The 16,028-nt window shown below is 44.5% G+C and overlaps 1 protein-coding gene across 4 annotated transcripts in view; it reads left to right on the forward strand.

The window, feature by feature from the left end:
- LOC144596621 (filamin-A-interacting protein 1-like) overlaps positions 1 to 16,028 on the forward strand; it is a 217,061-nt gene that overhangs the window by 147,079 nt on the left and 53,954 nt on the right. The window contains exon 1 of one of the 4 annotated variants that reach the window (XM_078405166.1): positions 7,262 to 7,370. The exons of the other annotated variants lie outside the window; for them this stretch is intronic. Coding sequence (XP_078261292.1) covers positions 7,264 to 7,370 — 107 coding nt within the window. The 5' untranslated portion in view covers positions 7,262 to 7,263. Of the gene's footprint in view, positions 1 to 7,261; positions 7,371 to 16,028 lie in introns of those variants that run through there. 4 annotated transcript variants of the gene reach the window in all.

Here is a 16,028-nt window from a genome sequence, read left to right on the forward strand (position 1 = left end):
CCCAACGTGCACCGCTGAACCCTGACAACTGATCATGAAGCAACTGGGAAAAGTCACATTTCCCAACAAATACTTCCTGGATTTTTTTTCCTAATCTTTGTGAGTGACTGTGGATAAAGTGGACCCTGTGACAATGAGGGAGTGGTAGCTTCACTCCCTTCAGATCAAATATACCTTGGTGAAGATATGAATCACACCCACACTCAATCTGACATCATTACCTCATTTCTCAGGTGTTTAAAAACGAAACAATTGTCTCCTTCCCAGAACCAGCTTTTGATTTATTAGTGTATGAGGTAATGCTCTGTAAATATATAACATTGATGTCAGTTTGTTCAGAGCCTTGTTTCTTTGATTGAGCTGCACCTTTTACAATATGCAACTAAACCCTTTGCCTCGTACAAATCCGCACTTAGAAAAATCTCCCAATGTTAAAGAGGCTTTTCTAAAACAAAACTAACAGACCCATCTCCTCAGATGGTAATGTCCAGTTTCCTATTGGAATAAATTCCACAAATATAACTCAACACCAGGTGCACTTGTGTAGGAAGGAACTGTGGATGCTGGTTTTCACTGAAGATAGACAGAAAATGTTGCAGTAACTCAGCGGGTCAGGCAGCATCTCTGGAGAAAAGGAATAGGTGAAGTTTTGGGTCGAGACTACTCTGAAGAAGGGTCTTGACCCGAAACGTCACCTATTCATTTTCTCCAGAGATGCTGCCTGACCCGATGAATTTCTGCAGCATTTTCTGCCTATCTTCGGTCAAACAGTCCCTTCTGCCCACTGTGTCCACGCCGAACATCGATCACCAATTCACATTAGTTCTATGTTATCCCACTTTCACATCCGACACACCTAGGGCAATTAACAGAAGCCAATTAACCCACAAACCTGCACGTCTTTTGGATGTGGGAGGAAACTGGAGGAAACCCATGCAGTCACAGGGAGAACCTACAAACTCCACGCAGACAGCACCCACGGTCAGGATCAAATCCGTGTCTCTGGCACAGTGGGGCAGCATATCTATGGCTGCACCACTGTGCAGTTCTGACTTTGCTTTCTAAGGTACATCTGCAGAAGTTTGTAGCGCAGCGGTAGAGTTGCTGCTTTACAGCGAATGCAGCGCCGGAGACTCAGGTTCGATCCTGACTACGGGTGCTGTACTGTAAGGAGTTTGTACGTTCTCCCCGTGACCTGCGTGGGTTTTCTCCGAGATCTTCGGTTTCCTCCCACACTCCAAAGACGTACAGGTATGTAGGTTAATTGGCTGGGTAAATGTAAAAAAAAATTGTCCCTAGTGGGTGTAGGATAGTGTTAATGTACGGGGATCGCTGGGCGGCACGGACTTGGAGGGCCGAAAAGGCCTGTTTCCGGCTGTATATATATGATATGATATGATATGATAATTGGAGACAGGCCAAATTTCCTCATTCTCCTCTAATCGTCTCATCGACTAATGGAGCATTAAAATGGATGATGAAATCAAGGTGGACAAATGTAAGTAGAGCAACTGTCTGGGGGATGATGGCCTAGTGTTCGTCTGTCGGGTCATGGTCAAGGGGTAGGTATAGGGGTAGTCCAAGAACTAGCGCCTGGCCTTTGAAGAAGGATCCCATCCCAAAACGTCACCAATCCATGTTCTCCAGAGACCTGCAGAGTTACTCCAGTGTTTTTTTGGACAATTGTGACTTCTCCTTCACAGTGCCATGAAGTACCGTGAGCTTCTTATTCTAAGCCACACCACAGATTTCAGGACAAACTGAATGAGTTAAGGAGAAACTTAACAGCCCTATCACGGTACAGTCAAACATGAACAGTCTGCTTCCATATTCAGCTGGAAAGATTTGGACTGACATCACTTTCCTTATATAATTTCTGACTTCAACTGAACCATATTTCAGAAATAGAGTCCATAAGTAGCTTCCATCATGATGTAAGTTCAGCATACATGTGACATTAATATTACCAAACATCTGTCGTGGACCAACCACATTGATTCAACAGCCAAGAAGGCACACCAATGCCTTTACTTCCTGAATCTGAGGAAATTCAGCATGTCTCCAATGACTTACAAACTTCTACAGTTGCACCATAGAAAGCATACTGTCGGGTTGCATCACAGCTTGGTTTGGGAACAGCTCTGGTTTGGGAACTCCCCACCATTGACTCCATCTACACTTCAAATGCTGCCTCGGAAAAGCAGCCAACATAATCAAAGACGTCCCACCCCGGTCATTCCTTCTTCTCCTTGCTCCCATCAGCCAGAAGATACAGAAGCTTGAACGTGCACACCACTAGACTCAAGTAACAGCTTCTTCCCCTCCATTATCAGACTTCTGAACGGTCCTTCCATAAGCTAGGATACTGTCCGATTCACTACTACGCCATTGAAGACAATGGACTCTGTCTGTCCTGGGCATCCTCCACTGTGAGGCCACACTCAAATTGGAGGATAGCATCCCACATTTCACTTGGGCAGCTTACAACCCAGCGGTATAAACAGTGATTTTTTAAAATTTCAAGTAACTCCTGCTCTTTCTTTCCCCCTCTCTCTGCCCCTTCCCCACCCTTGTTGTCCAACTAGTTCCACTGTTCACATCCTTGTATCCCTGTCGTTACCTATTTATTTTCTCCAGAGATGCTGCCTGATCCAAAATTTGTGTCTATCTTCTTGTCTAAGGAAAAGATGTACTGGAATGCTGGGAACTATATTCTGCACTCTGTATCTTCCCCTTTGCTCTACCTATTGTACTTGAGTTCGACTTGATTGTATTGATGCATGGTATATCAGATCTAATTGGACAGCATACAAAACAAAGCTTTTCACTATGCCTTGGTACACTTGACAATAATAAACCTAAACCCTGCCAGTGCAGGAGATGCAACACCTGTCCCTTTACCTCCCCCCTCGACTCCATCCAAGGACCCAAACAGTCTTTTCAGGTGAGGCAGAGGTTCACCTGCACCCCCTCCAACCTCATCTATTGTATCCGCTGTTCCAGATGCCAACTTCTCTACATCGGCGAGACCAAACGCAGGCTCGGCGATCGCTCAACAACTTCGCTCAGTCCGCCTTAACCAACCTGATCTCCCGGTAGCTGAGCACTTCAACTCCCCCACTCCCAGTCTGACCTTTCTGTCATGGGCCTCCTCCAGTGTCATAGTGAGGTCCACCGCAAATTGGAGGAACAGCACCTCATACCCAGCGGTATGAACATTGACCTCTAACTTTAGATAGCTCCTCTGTCCCTCTCTCCCTTCCCAGTTCTCCCACTGCCTGTCTCGACCTATATCCTTTCTTTGTCCCGCCCCCCTGACATCAGTCTGAAGAAGGGTCTCGACCCGAAACGTCACCCATTCCTTCTCTCCTGAGATGCTGCCTGACCCGCTGAGTTACTCCACCATTTTGTGATACCTTCGATTTATACCAGCATCTGCAGTTATATTCCTACACAACCTAAACCTAGTAGTAACCAAGCATTAACTTTGGCCGACACTGCATCGCAGGATAGCAGGAACAGTATGTTGAAGGAAGTATCTTATTTTGGGTAAGATATTATTGCAAATCCCATCTGTCTGTTGTAATTAGAGGTATGAGGTGGCTTGGAACTGTTGAAGGAGACTGTTCCAAATATCCCTGCTGACCTTCCCCTCTCCACCGGCATCGTATAAAGAAGTTAATTGGCCACTTGCTCAAGTAGCAGTTGGATTGCATTGAAAGGTTTGCTTGCCCACAAAATGCAGTAGTTATAATTGAAAAACCCAATTCAATCCTGACCTCAGGTGCTATCCATGTGGAGTTTGCTTGTTATCCCTCTGACTGCATCGGTTTCCTCCGGGTGCTCCGGATTCCTCCCCAACACCCTAAAGACATGTGGGTTTGTAGGTAAATTAGCCTCTGTAAATCACCCCTTGTGTGTCCTAAACGTTAGTACTAGTGTGCCCCTAATCTTACACTAAACATTATACCCATTAACCTGTATCTGTACACTGTGTAATCGTACTGTATTTAACTGTGCTTGATTTTAATACTGTATGGTCTTTTCGCTGACTGGATAGCATGCAACAAAAAAACGTTTCACTGTATCTCGGTACACGTGACTATAATAAACTAAACAAAGCTAAACAAGGGAGTGGATGAGAAAGTGGAGTAACATAAAACTAGTGTGTAGTCTGAAGAAGGGTACTGACCCGACCTATCTATGTTCTCCAGAAATGCTGCCTAGCCAGCTGAGTTGCTCCATCACTGTGTCTTTTTATCTTATCCGGCATTTGCAGGTCTTTATTTCTAGAACTAGTGTGAACAAGTGATCAGTGGATGGTGTCGACTTGGTGGGCCGAAGGGCCTGTTTCCGTGTGGTATCTCTAAAACTAAATCATTAAAACTAAGCAATTGGTTTTTGAAAAAGCAAGCGCTGAAAATCTGCGATAAAATCAGGGAATGCTGGATATACTCATCAGGTCGGGCGATGCCAGATAAATTGAGAACTCTGTTTTATCATTCATTCGTGGAATTTGAGCCTTTATTGCCTCTTCCTATCTGCTCACGAGGGTTATGGCAGGTCATTTATGGAGTCATACAGCGTGGAAACAGGCCCTTCGGCCCAACTTGCCCACACTGACCAACATGTCCCATCTACACTAGTACCAGCTGCCTGCGTATGGCCCATATCCCTCTAAACCTGTCCTATCAATGTACCTCTCTAAATGTTTCTTAAACATTGCAATAGTATCTGCCTCAACTACCTCCTCTGGCAGCTCGTTCCATACACCTACCACTCATTGTGTGAATAATTCCAGGAAATGTAGACCATACCCAGTAAAAGCAGCAGAACCCCTCCTGGAATAATTGGCCACTGGGTCTGGTTCTCTAATAGTTTTATTGTCACTGTTAATAATTTACAATGGTCTGTAAATTATTTATAATCTAAACACATAACTGCCACCTTACCCTACCTTTTGCGCTCTTAAAAGGCTTATATTATGCTATTACTCTCATTGATTATAAACAACTTTCTTTTTCCAAAACTAAACTTTATTCAGAATAAAAAATATATATACAAAACAAAAACTGTGCAAAAACAGTCCATACATTTTTGGTGTGTATACATTTAATAGTGTTATACACAGTAGTGTTCGCACAGTGGAGTTGCTGCCTTACAGCGCCAGAGACCCAGGTTCGATCCTGACTACGGGTACTGTGTGTACGGAGTTTGTACTTTCTCTCCGTGACCCCATGGGTTTTCTCCTGGTGCTCTGGTTGACTTCCACATTCCAATGATGTGCAGGTTTGTGAGTTAATTTGCTTCTGTAAACTTTCCCTAGTGTGTGGGATACAAAACTGGAATAACATAGACCTAGTATATGGGTGATCGTTGGTTGGCGCATACGCGGTGGGCTGAAAAACCTGATTCCCTACTGTATCTCCAAACTAAATTACAACTAATTACAACTAACAACTAAATTAAAACTAATTACAAACTAGCTGAAACGAAACACCCTTACTACTCATGTTGTCCCCTGGGTGGTATCCCTTCCCTTGTTTGAGGGGTGTCCTCACCGGACTCTGCCCCTCAATGTCCAGCAGTGGAAGGACCCTGGATTGTGGTCCTCCTCCCACGCAGGTTTATAGTGGCATGGGTTCCATAGTTTTAGTTTCGAGCTTTGAATTCTGAGAGAAACAACTATGACATAAGCTGTCCTTCGAAACATAGCATGGTGAGGTCAAGCAAACATAGGGATGAAAGCAGCAGCAGTGCCAAAGATTACACAACAGTTTCAATAAAGAGAAAAGTGGTGCTTGTTAACAATAATTAAACTACACCAAGCAGCTGAAACAGCTACTTTTGGCTGCCTGGGATTTTCTGCACTAAGGCTTGTTTTGCTTTGTTTTAAGTATGCTGTTTATTACACACACACACACAGCTGTAGAGGAATGGATTATAGAAAGGTAATGTTCACATTGAAAGGTCCCCTCACCTCCGCTCCACTTATCCCCCCTCCCCTCCGCTCCACTCATCCCTCCCCTTCCCCTCCCCTTCTCCCTCCCCTCATCCCCCTCCCTCCTCCCCCTCCCCTCCCTCCCCTCCTCTCCCCCCCCCTCCCTCCCCTCCTCTCCCCCCCCCTCCCTCCCCTCCTCTCCCCCTCCCCTCCTCTCCCCCCCTCCCCTCCTCTCCCCCCCCTCCCCTCCTCTCCCCCCTCCCCTCCTCTCCTCCCCTCCTCTCCCCCCCTCCCCTCCTCTCCCCTCCTCTCCCCCCCCTCCCCTCCTCTCCCCCCCCTCCCCTCCTCTCCCCCCCTCCCCTCCTCTCCCCCCCCTCCCCTCCTCTCCCCCCCCCTCCCCTCCTCTCCCCCCCCTCCCCTCCTCTCCCCCCCCTCCTCTCCCCCCCCCCCCCTCCTCTCCCCCCCCCTCCTCTCCCCCCCTCCTCTCCCCCCCCCCTCCTCTCCCCCCCCCCTCCTCTCCCCCCCCCTCCTCTCCCCCCCTCCCCTCCTCTCCCCTCCCCCCCTCCCCTCCTCTCCCCTCCCCCCCTCCCCTCCTCTCCCCCCCCTCCCCTCCTCTCCCCCCCTCCCCTCCTCTCCCCCCCCTCCCCTCCTCTCCCCCCCTCTCCCCCCCCTCCCCTCCTCTCCCCCCCCTCCCCTCCCCCCCCTCCCCTCCCCCCCTCCCCTCCCTCCCCCTCCCCCCCCTCCCCTCCTCTCCCCCCCCTCCCCTCCCCCCCCTCCCCTCCCTCCCCTCCCCCCCCCTCCCCTCCCCCCCCTCCCCTCCCCCCCCTCCCCTCCCCCCCCTCCTCTCCCCCCCTCTCCTCCTCTCCCCCCCCTCCTCTCCCCCCCCTCTCCTCCTCTCCCCCCCCTCTCCTCCTCTCCCCCCCCTCTCCTCCTCTCCCCCCCCTCTCCTCCTCTCCCCCCCCTCTCCTCCTCTCCCCCCCCCTCCTCCTCTCCCCCCCCTCTCCTCCTCTCCCCCCCCTCTCCTCCTCTCCCCCCCCTCTCCTCCTCTCCCCTCCCTCTCCCCCTCATCCCCTCCCCCTCATCCCCTTCCCCTCTTTCTACAAGGGCAGCCTAGTCTGAGATTTAAACTTGGTTCCAGCTGGATTCCTCACTTAATTCAAACTGCTTGCCCTCAGAGTTGAAAGCTCCGCCTTCTCACTGACCAAAGTTAATCTGCTCAATGCTGCCCCATATAAGGAAAGGATGACATCATTAGTTCTTGGTTCAGGACTTCTTCATACTAAAATTCACCTTTCATTGTCTAATGACAGAGCTGGAATGTAATGGTTGATTCCCAGTGGGGTAGGAACCATTGCTTGCTTGTTCTGCAAACACAGTTGAAAGCAGCAGTGCTCTCTGATGTTCAATTAACTGTATCCTACCTCAAAAGGTAAGAAATAGTTTTTTTTCTCTCTCTCTCTCTCTCTCTCCACTTTCTCCTGAGAGTTGTTCACAGATAACCTAATCGGAACCCTTGATTTAATCTTAGAGAGTTGAGTACATGTTACAGATTGAAATGCTGTCGAAATAGAGCTTGTTGTTTGAGCTGAATGTGCATATGTTGTGCTTACAGAGAGTAAATAAATGTTCTCAGCTGAGCTGCCGATGTGGTTTATTCTGTGACTCTGGATATTCCCTTCCCTTCCTTCAGCTCTGTGTTTATGCAAGCAAAGTGATTGTGACAATACACTTGTTTAATCCAAGTCTTCTTTGCGCTCTTATTTATTCCCTCCTTTTTGACACTGTTTTCTAATGTTTGCTTTTATTTTTTAGTTCTCTTCCATTTGTTGACTTGTTTGTATTACCACCAAACCCATCCCCATAATTGTTGGCAGTTTATCCTTTGGGGTGGTGGTCGTGGTAGTCAGGAACAGAGGTGGTGGGTACTAGTAATGCTGACAATCAAAGTGTTCCAAGGCTGGGACATTAACTGGAGACGTAAGGTTATGTAAACGTGGATAGATCGAGCGTTTATCTTGCACAATTCTTCTCTTACATGTGGTTAAGTGTTAATATTTGATCGTGTGTGGTTGCTTTCCTGTAGTGTGTGATGTAATTTCTAAATATTAGCATGAAGTATTAAAATATGGATTTGCCTGGCTTATCCGCAGAGGTGAAATCAACCACTCCTCTCTTTAGATAGAGATAAAGTGCTGGAGTAACTCAGCAGGTCAGGCAGCATCTCGACCCAAAACATCACCCACCCTTTTCCTCCAGAGATGCTGCCTGACCCACTGAGTTACTCCAGCACTTTGAGTCTATCTTTGGTATAAACCAGCATCTGCAGTTCTTTGTTTCTACACTCATCTCTTTAGTTTGGGGAGCAGATTGGATTGGCTGACTGGACTAATTCTGCTCCTATGTCTTATGATATTTCAAATTAATTAAGTGTATCTTGAACTAAATGTTTTAAATCAATCATAGGTTTTTATTGGACTGATCTGAGTGTGTAAAGGCAAACCTAGACACAATTGAAGGAACAGTGCCAACTCTAGACTCCTGGACCCCTCCCAGCCCACAGCACATCCTACCCTCTGGAAACTGGATCCTGCCTACGAGAGTCAGCATATGCGCATGAGGCTCTCACTGATGCCCGAGGATGTAGTTAAGACAGGCACTTCAGCCCAACTTGCCATGCCGACGCACATGCCCTGTCTACACTAGTCCCACCTGTCTACGCTTGACCCATTTCCCTCTAAAACTATCCTATCCATGTACCTGTCAAAATGTCTCTTAAACTTTATGATTGTACCTCCCTCAACTAACTCCTCTGGCAACTCGTTCCATACACTCGCCACTCTTTTGTGTTTTTTTAAAAAAAGTTACCCCTCGGAACCTACCAGAGGAAAGGCAATTCTGGATTTAGTGTTGTCCAATGAACCAAATTTGATAAAAAGAGCTCGAGGTAAAGGAACCGCTTGGAGGTAGTGATCATAATATGTATAAGAAAATAACTGCAGATGCTGGTACAAATCGATTTATTCACAAAATGCTGGAGTAACTCAGCAGGTCAGGCAGCATCTCGGGAGAGAAGGAATGGGTGATGTTTCGGGTCGAGACCCTCCTGAAGAAGGGTCTCGACCCGAAACGTCACCCATTCCTTCTCTCCCGAGATGCTGCCTGACCTGCTGAGTTACTCCAGAATTTTGTGATCATAATATGATTAGTTTTAATCTGCAATTTAAGAGGGAGAAGGTTAAATCGGAAGTGTCAGTGTTGCAATTGAACAAAGGGGATTATGAAGGCATGAGAGAGGAGCTGGCCAAGGTCGACTGGAAAGGGATCCTAGCAGGAATGACGGTGGAAAAGCAATGGCAGGAATTTCTGGGCATAATCCAAAAGGCACAGGATCATTTCATTCCAAAGAGGAAGAAAGATTCTACGGGGAGTAGGAGGCAACCGTGGCTGACAAGGGAAGTTAGGGATGGAATAAAACTAAAAGAAAAGATGTATAACACAGCAAAGAGTAGCGGAAAGCCAGAGGATTGGGAAACTTTCATAGGAAAACAGAAGTTATCAAAATGGGCAATACGGGCTGAAAAGATGAAGTGCGAGGGGAAGCTGGCCAAGAATATAAAGAAGGACAGTAAAAGCTTCTTTAGATATGTTAAGCGAAAAAGAGTAGCAAAGTCAAATGTGGGTCCCTTGAAGGCAGACACGGGTGAAATTATTTTGGGTAACAAGGAAATGGCAGAAGAGTAGAACAGGTACTTCGGATCTGTCTTCACTAAGGAAGACACAAACAATCTCCCAGATGTACTGGAGGACAGAGGATCTAGGGGGGTTGAGGAACTGAAAGAAATTTGCATTATGCGAGAAATAGTATTGGGTATACTGATGGGACTGAAGGTTGATAAATCCCCAGGGCCTGATGGTCTGCATCCCAGGGTCCTCGGGGAGGTAGCTCTAGAACTAGTGGACGCATTGGTGATCATTTTCCAATGTTCAATAGATTCAGGATCAGTTCCTGTGGATTGGAGGATAACTAATGTTATCCCACTTTTCAAGAAAGGAGCGAGAGAGAAAACGAGGAATTACTGACCAGTTAGCTTGACATCGGTGGTGGGGAAGATGCTGGAATCAATTATTAAAGAGGTAATAACGGTGCATTTGGATAGCAGTAAAAGGATGTCCAAGTCAGCATGAAGTTATGAAAGGGAAATAATGCTTGACTAATCTTCTGGAATTTTTTGAGGCTGTGACAAGTAAAATGGATGAAGGGGAGCCAGTGGATGTAGACTTTCAGAAAGCCTTTGATAAGGTTGCACATCGGAGATTGGTGAGCAAAATTAGAGCACATGGTATTGGGGGTAGGGTGTTGACATGGATAGTGAATTGGTTGGCAGACAGGAAGCAAAGAGTAGGAGTAAACGGGTCCTTTTCAGAATGGCAGGCAGTGGCGAGTGGAGTGTTGCGAGGCTCGGTGTTGGGGCCGCAACTGTTTACCATATATATTAATGATTTGGATGAAAGAATTAGCAGTAACACTAGCAAGTTTGCAGATAACACAAAGCTGGGTGGCAGTGTGAACTGCGAAGAGGATGTTAGGAGGTTGCAGGGTGACCTGGACAGGTTGAGTGAGTGGACAGATGCATGGCAGATGCAGTATAATATAGATAAATGTGAGGTTATCCACTTTGGCGGCAAAAAAAGGAGGCAGATTATTATCTCGATGTCAGGTTAGGTAAGGGGGAAGTGCAGCGAGACCTGGGTGTCCTTGTACACCAGTCACTGAAAGTTGGCGTGCAGGTACAGCAGACAGTGAAGAAAGCTAATGGCATGTTGGCCTACATAACGAAAGGATTTCAGTGTAGGAGTAAAGAGGTTCTTCTACAGTTGTATAGGGCCCTGGTAAGACCACATCTGGAGTATTGTGTACAGTTTTGGTCTCCTAATTTGAGGAAGGACATCCTTGTAATTGAGGCAGTGCAGTGTAGGTTCACGAGATTGATCCCTGGGATGGCGGGACTGTCATATGAGGAAAGATTGAAAAGACTAGGCTTATATTCACTGGAGTTTAGAAGGATGAGAGGGGATCTTATAGAGACATATAAAATTGTAAAAGGACTGGACAAGCTAGATGCAGGAAAAATGTTCCCAATGTTGGGCGAGTCCAGAACCAGGGGCCACAGTCTTAGAATAAAGGGGAGACCATTTAAAACTGAGATGAGAAGGGACTTTTTCACCCAGAGAGTTGTGAATTTGTGGAATTCTCTGCCACAGAGGGCAGTGGAGGCCAAATTACTGGATGGATTTAAGAGAGAGTTAGATAGTGCTCTAGGGGCTAGTGGAATCAAGGGATATGGGGAGAAGGCAGGCACGGGTTATTGATTGTGGATGATTAGCCATGATCACAATGAAAGGCAATGCTGGCTCAAAGGGCCGAATGGCCTCCTCCTGCACCTATTTTCTATGTTTCTATGATACCTATTAAATCTCCTACCCCCCCCCCATCACCTTAAACCTATATCTTCTGGTTCTTGATTCTCCTACTCTTGGGAAATGGCTCTGTGCATTTACCCTATCTATTCCTCTCAAGACCTTGTATGCCTCTATAAGATCACCCCTCATCCTCCTGTGCTCCAAGGAATAAAGTCCTAGCCTGCTAGATTACTTCTGTTTATGAGAGGCATGGATAGTATATAAAACTATGGACGGCATAGATAAGGTAAACAATCAGAACCTCTATCCCAGAGTAGAACCTCTATCCTAACACTAGAGGGCATGGCTTTGTGAGAGGAAGTCTATAACTCATTGCCATGGGTGGTGGTGGAGGTAGAAACGATAATGGCGTTTAAGAGACTTTCAAATTGGCACATGGAAGTCCAAAGAATGGAGAGACATGGATCATGTACAGCCAGATGAGATCAGTTTAACTTGGCATTATGTTCGACACAACATTGTGGAAGGGCCTGTTCCTGTGCTGTACTGTTCAAAGTTCTAATGTATCCATTAGGATGTGTGTTCAGGAAGGACTTTGTTTTAGTGGGACAATTCCACTTGCAGTTTAATCATCCAAGATACTCTTTCAGATTAGCCTCTAGAGATACGGTGCGGAAACATGCCCTTTAGCCCACCGAGTCTGTGCTGATTATCGATCACCCTGTACATTAACACTGTCCTCCATTAGGGACAATTTACATTTTTTTTATTTTTATATTTTTTATTTTTGAAAAGCATATGTACAGATAGAAATAAGAAAAAACACATTTGTTACAAAGTTCTTACATAGCTTCAATTTTAAATTTTTGAAGAGAGAAAGTAAAAATAAAAATAAAAAACTATAAACTTGGGGAGAGAAAGTAAGAGGGTTAAAAAAAAAAAGGGATCTAACAATAAAAATTAAAGGGAGTAGATCCGGGAGACAATAACCACTGTTGTACATCCAACCCCTAACTCAAGTTTCAACTTTTAATTTAAATTTTTTATTTTAGTCCTGTGCCAAACCCATTTACTTTTCTAAAAATTCAATAAATGGAGACCATATTTTTAAAAACAACTCAGGTTTGTCGATTAAGGCAAACCTTATTTTTTCCAAATGCAGGGTCTCTGTCATTTCCGTAGTCCACATTTTAATTGTGGGGGTTATTGGTTTTTTCCAAAATTTAAGTATTAATTTTTTCGCAGTTATTAGACTGTAATCAAGAAAATGTACCTGACTTACTGTAAAATTTGTAGTATGTTCTGATAATCCTAATATAATTAATTTTGGGTCCATATCTAATTTTTTATTAATAACTTTAGAAACTATTTTAAAAATCTCCAACCAGAAGTTTTGCATTTTTATACAAGTTACGAAAATATGAGTTAAATTAGCTTCTTGAAATTGACATTTATCACAAATAGGAGAGATACTAGGAAAAATCCTATTTAATTTCGTCTTCAAATAATGTAATCTATGTATTATTTTAAATTGTATTAAGGAATGTCTAGTATTCAATGAACATTGATGTATATGTTGTAAGCTTTCATCCCATATATCTTGCATTATAAATTGATTCAATTCGTCCTCCCATGCTCGTCTATAAGATTCTGATGACGGAATGTCAGTGTCAAGGAGAGTATTGTAAATAAAGGATATTAATTTATTTGAATTATAATGTCGATTCAGGCATACATCAAGTGTTTCTGGACCTCTAAACTTATATTCTTGCATGTGTGATTTTACATAATCTCTAAGTTGTAAATATCTAAAATAATTATTAACATGTAATCCGTACTTCTGCTGTAAATCCTGAAAAGAAAGAAAAGTTCCCTTATGATAAAGATCTCCCACCCTTTTAATTCCATAACTTTTCCATTGAGCAAAGCCTCTATCTAAGACAGACGGTTTAAAAGAGGGATTATTCGCAATAGGAAGGAAAACAGATAATTTACTCAATTTTAACGTAAGCTTTAATTGTTTCCAGGTATGGATAACACTGTGTATAATGGGATTACCTCCATATGTTTTTTTATTTAAATTTATTGGAGCTAAGAGGATCGCACCAATATCGAATGGTAAACAATCCTCTTTCTCCATCTTTAACCAATCCGGTTGTTGATCAGAATCATCCAACCAGCAGGTTATATTTTTAATATTAACCGCCCAATAATAAAATAAAAAATTAGGTAAAGCAATTCCTCCATTAATTTTAGACTTACATAGATGTCTTTTATTTATTCTATGAGTCTTGTAGTCCCAAATAAAAATTACATTTTTTACAGAAGCAAATTAACTTACAAACCTAGCACTAGCACTATCCTAAACACTCGGGACAATATACAATTTTACCAAAGTCAATTAACCTACAAACCTGTACATCTTTGGAGTGTGGGAGGAAACCGGAGCACCGGTAAGGTCATGGAAAACGTACAAACCCCGTACAGATAGTACCCGTAGTCAGGATTTGTAGTATGGGTGCATACTGGTTGCCCCATTATAGGAAGGATGTGGAGGCTTTGGAGGGGGTGCAGAAATTGTTTACCAGAATGCTGCTTGAATTAGAGGGTATTAATTAAAAGGAGAGGAAGGATTTGAGGAAGGATATTCTTGTTATTGAGGGCGTGCAACGTAGGTTCACTAGGTTAATTCCTGGAATGGCGGGACTGTCGTATCATCGTATGTTGAAAGACTGGAGCGACTAGGCTTGCATACGCTGGAATTTAGAAGGATGAGAGGGGATCTTATTGAAACATATAAGATTATTAAGGGATTAGACACATCAGAGGCTGGAAACATGTTCCCAATGTTGGGGGAGTCCAGAACCAGGGGCCACAGTTTAAGAATAAGGAGTAGGCTATTTAGAACGGAGATGAGGAAAAACTTTTTCAGTCAGAGAGTTGTAAATCTGTGGAATTCTCTGCCTCAGAAGGCAGTGGAGGCCAATTCTCTGAATGCATTCAAGAGAGAGCTGGATAGAGCTCTTAAAGATAGCGGAGTCAGGGGGTACGGGGAGAAGGCAGGAATGGGGTACTGATTGTGAATGATCAGCCATGATCACATTGAATGGTGGTGCTGGCTCGATGGGCCAAATGGCCTACTCCTGCACCTTTTGTCTATTGAGAGGTTGGACAGACTGTGTTGTTTTCTCTGGAATGCTGGAAGCTGAGAGGAAATTTGATAAAGTATATCAAATTATGAGTGGTCTAGATAGGCCAGATGGTCAGGAGACTAGAGGCCATTGGCTTAAAATGAGAGGGCCAAAGTTTAAAGGAGATGTGTGGGACAAGTTTTTAACATAGGGGATGGTGGATGCCTGGAACGTGCTGCGATTGGTGGTGGAGGCAGATATGATAGCGACGTTTAAGAGGCTTTTAAATAGGCACGTGGATGTGCAGGGAATAGAGGGGTTGGGATCACGTACAGGCAAGGAGGTTAGTTCAAGTTGGCATCATGTTTGGCATGGATACAGACCAAAGGGTCTGTTTCCCTGCTGTACTGTTCTATGTTATAGAACCTAAAAATGATTTAGTGCAAACTGTTTCCTTTCATCCCTTATTTCACATCCTCTTTTTATCTGTATAGTCAGCCCTGCTGCATTAAATGGATATTAGCTATGCAATGCAGAAAGGTGCCTCATTTGGTCATCCAGTCTCGCTCGCCCTGTCAGAAACATTCCCTTACTCCATCAATTCCTCTCCCCCATCTTGTTACTTAAACTAATGTTGAGAGGTTGACTTTGTGTTCTTCTGCTGCTTTCTCAAGCCTTTGTTGTAGAGCTGCCTTCAATCCAAAAGTAAAAGTTGTCCCAGTAAGGACATTCTCAGAAACTAAGGAACTGCAGATGCTGGCTTACAAAAAAGACACAAAGTGCTGGGGTAATTCAGCGGGTCAGGCCATCTCTGGAGAACATGGATAAGTCACGTTTTGGGTTGGGTCCATTTTTTCAGACTGATTCTCCTGCTGTGTTTCATATTGTTGTTTTCTCTCTTAATGAAGTTGTTAAGGTGCCCCTGTTTTTTGTCCAATCCATATTTGCATGAAATTAACATCGTGGAACAGTAGGGAGTCGCTATTTTTCTTTACTTTCCACATGTTGATTCCAGGCCATGAAACCCAGCTGAGGTGGCTCCGGAGCCTCATTCAACAGGAGAGTTTCATGCCAGCATGTTAAAACCCTTTCTAGTTGTTTGTTAAGAAAGCAAGTCTCCCCTGCATTTTGATGACCTTGACTGGGTGAATTTGGGATAAGTTGGATTACCATTGATGCTGGTACTTGCAATCTGTCCATCAATGCTCAGTTCTAACCTGTCCTTTCCTGGATTCTACAGGGGCATCTGGAGGGGTGGGAAGGGGGGACGTGAATGATCTTGCTTCCCTTCCTCGTGGTTACTGAGCCCTGTTCCCAACTCCTCTTTGCTCCCCAGTCGAAATTGGTACAGAGTGGAGGTTTGAACTTTCTGCACATATGGACTCTGTACTATATTAATCATTGTTGGCACGAACTGAGGGAATCATTCTGTTATTCCTATCCTTTTGAAGGAGCTTGCTTGCTTTTCAAGTTAATACAAAACTCGTTCCTGACAATTTAGTTGTGTTTGATCTGTTCCATACTACCTAGAAAGC

The sequence above is a fragment of the Rhinoraja longicauda genome, chromosome 9 (assembly GCF_053455715.1).
Source record: "Rhinoraja longicauda isolate Sanriku21f chromosome 9, sRhiLon1.1, whole genome shotgun sequence".
Taxonomy (NCBI): Eukaryota; Metazoa; Chordata; class Chondrichthyes; order Rajiformes; family Arhynchobatidae; genus Rhinoraja; species Rhinoraja longicauda.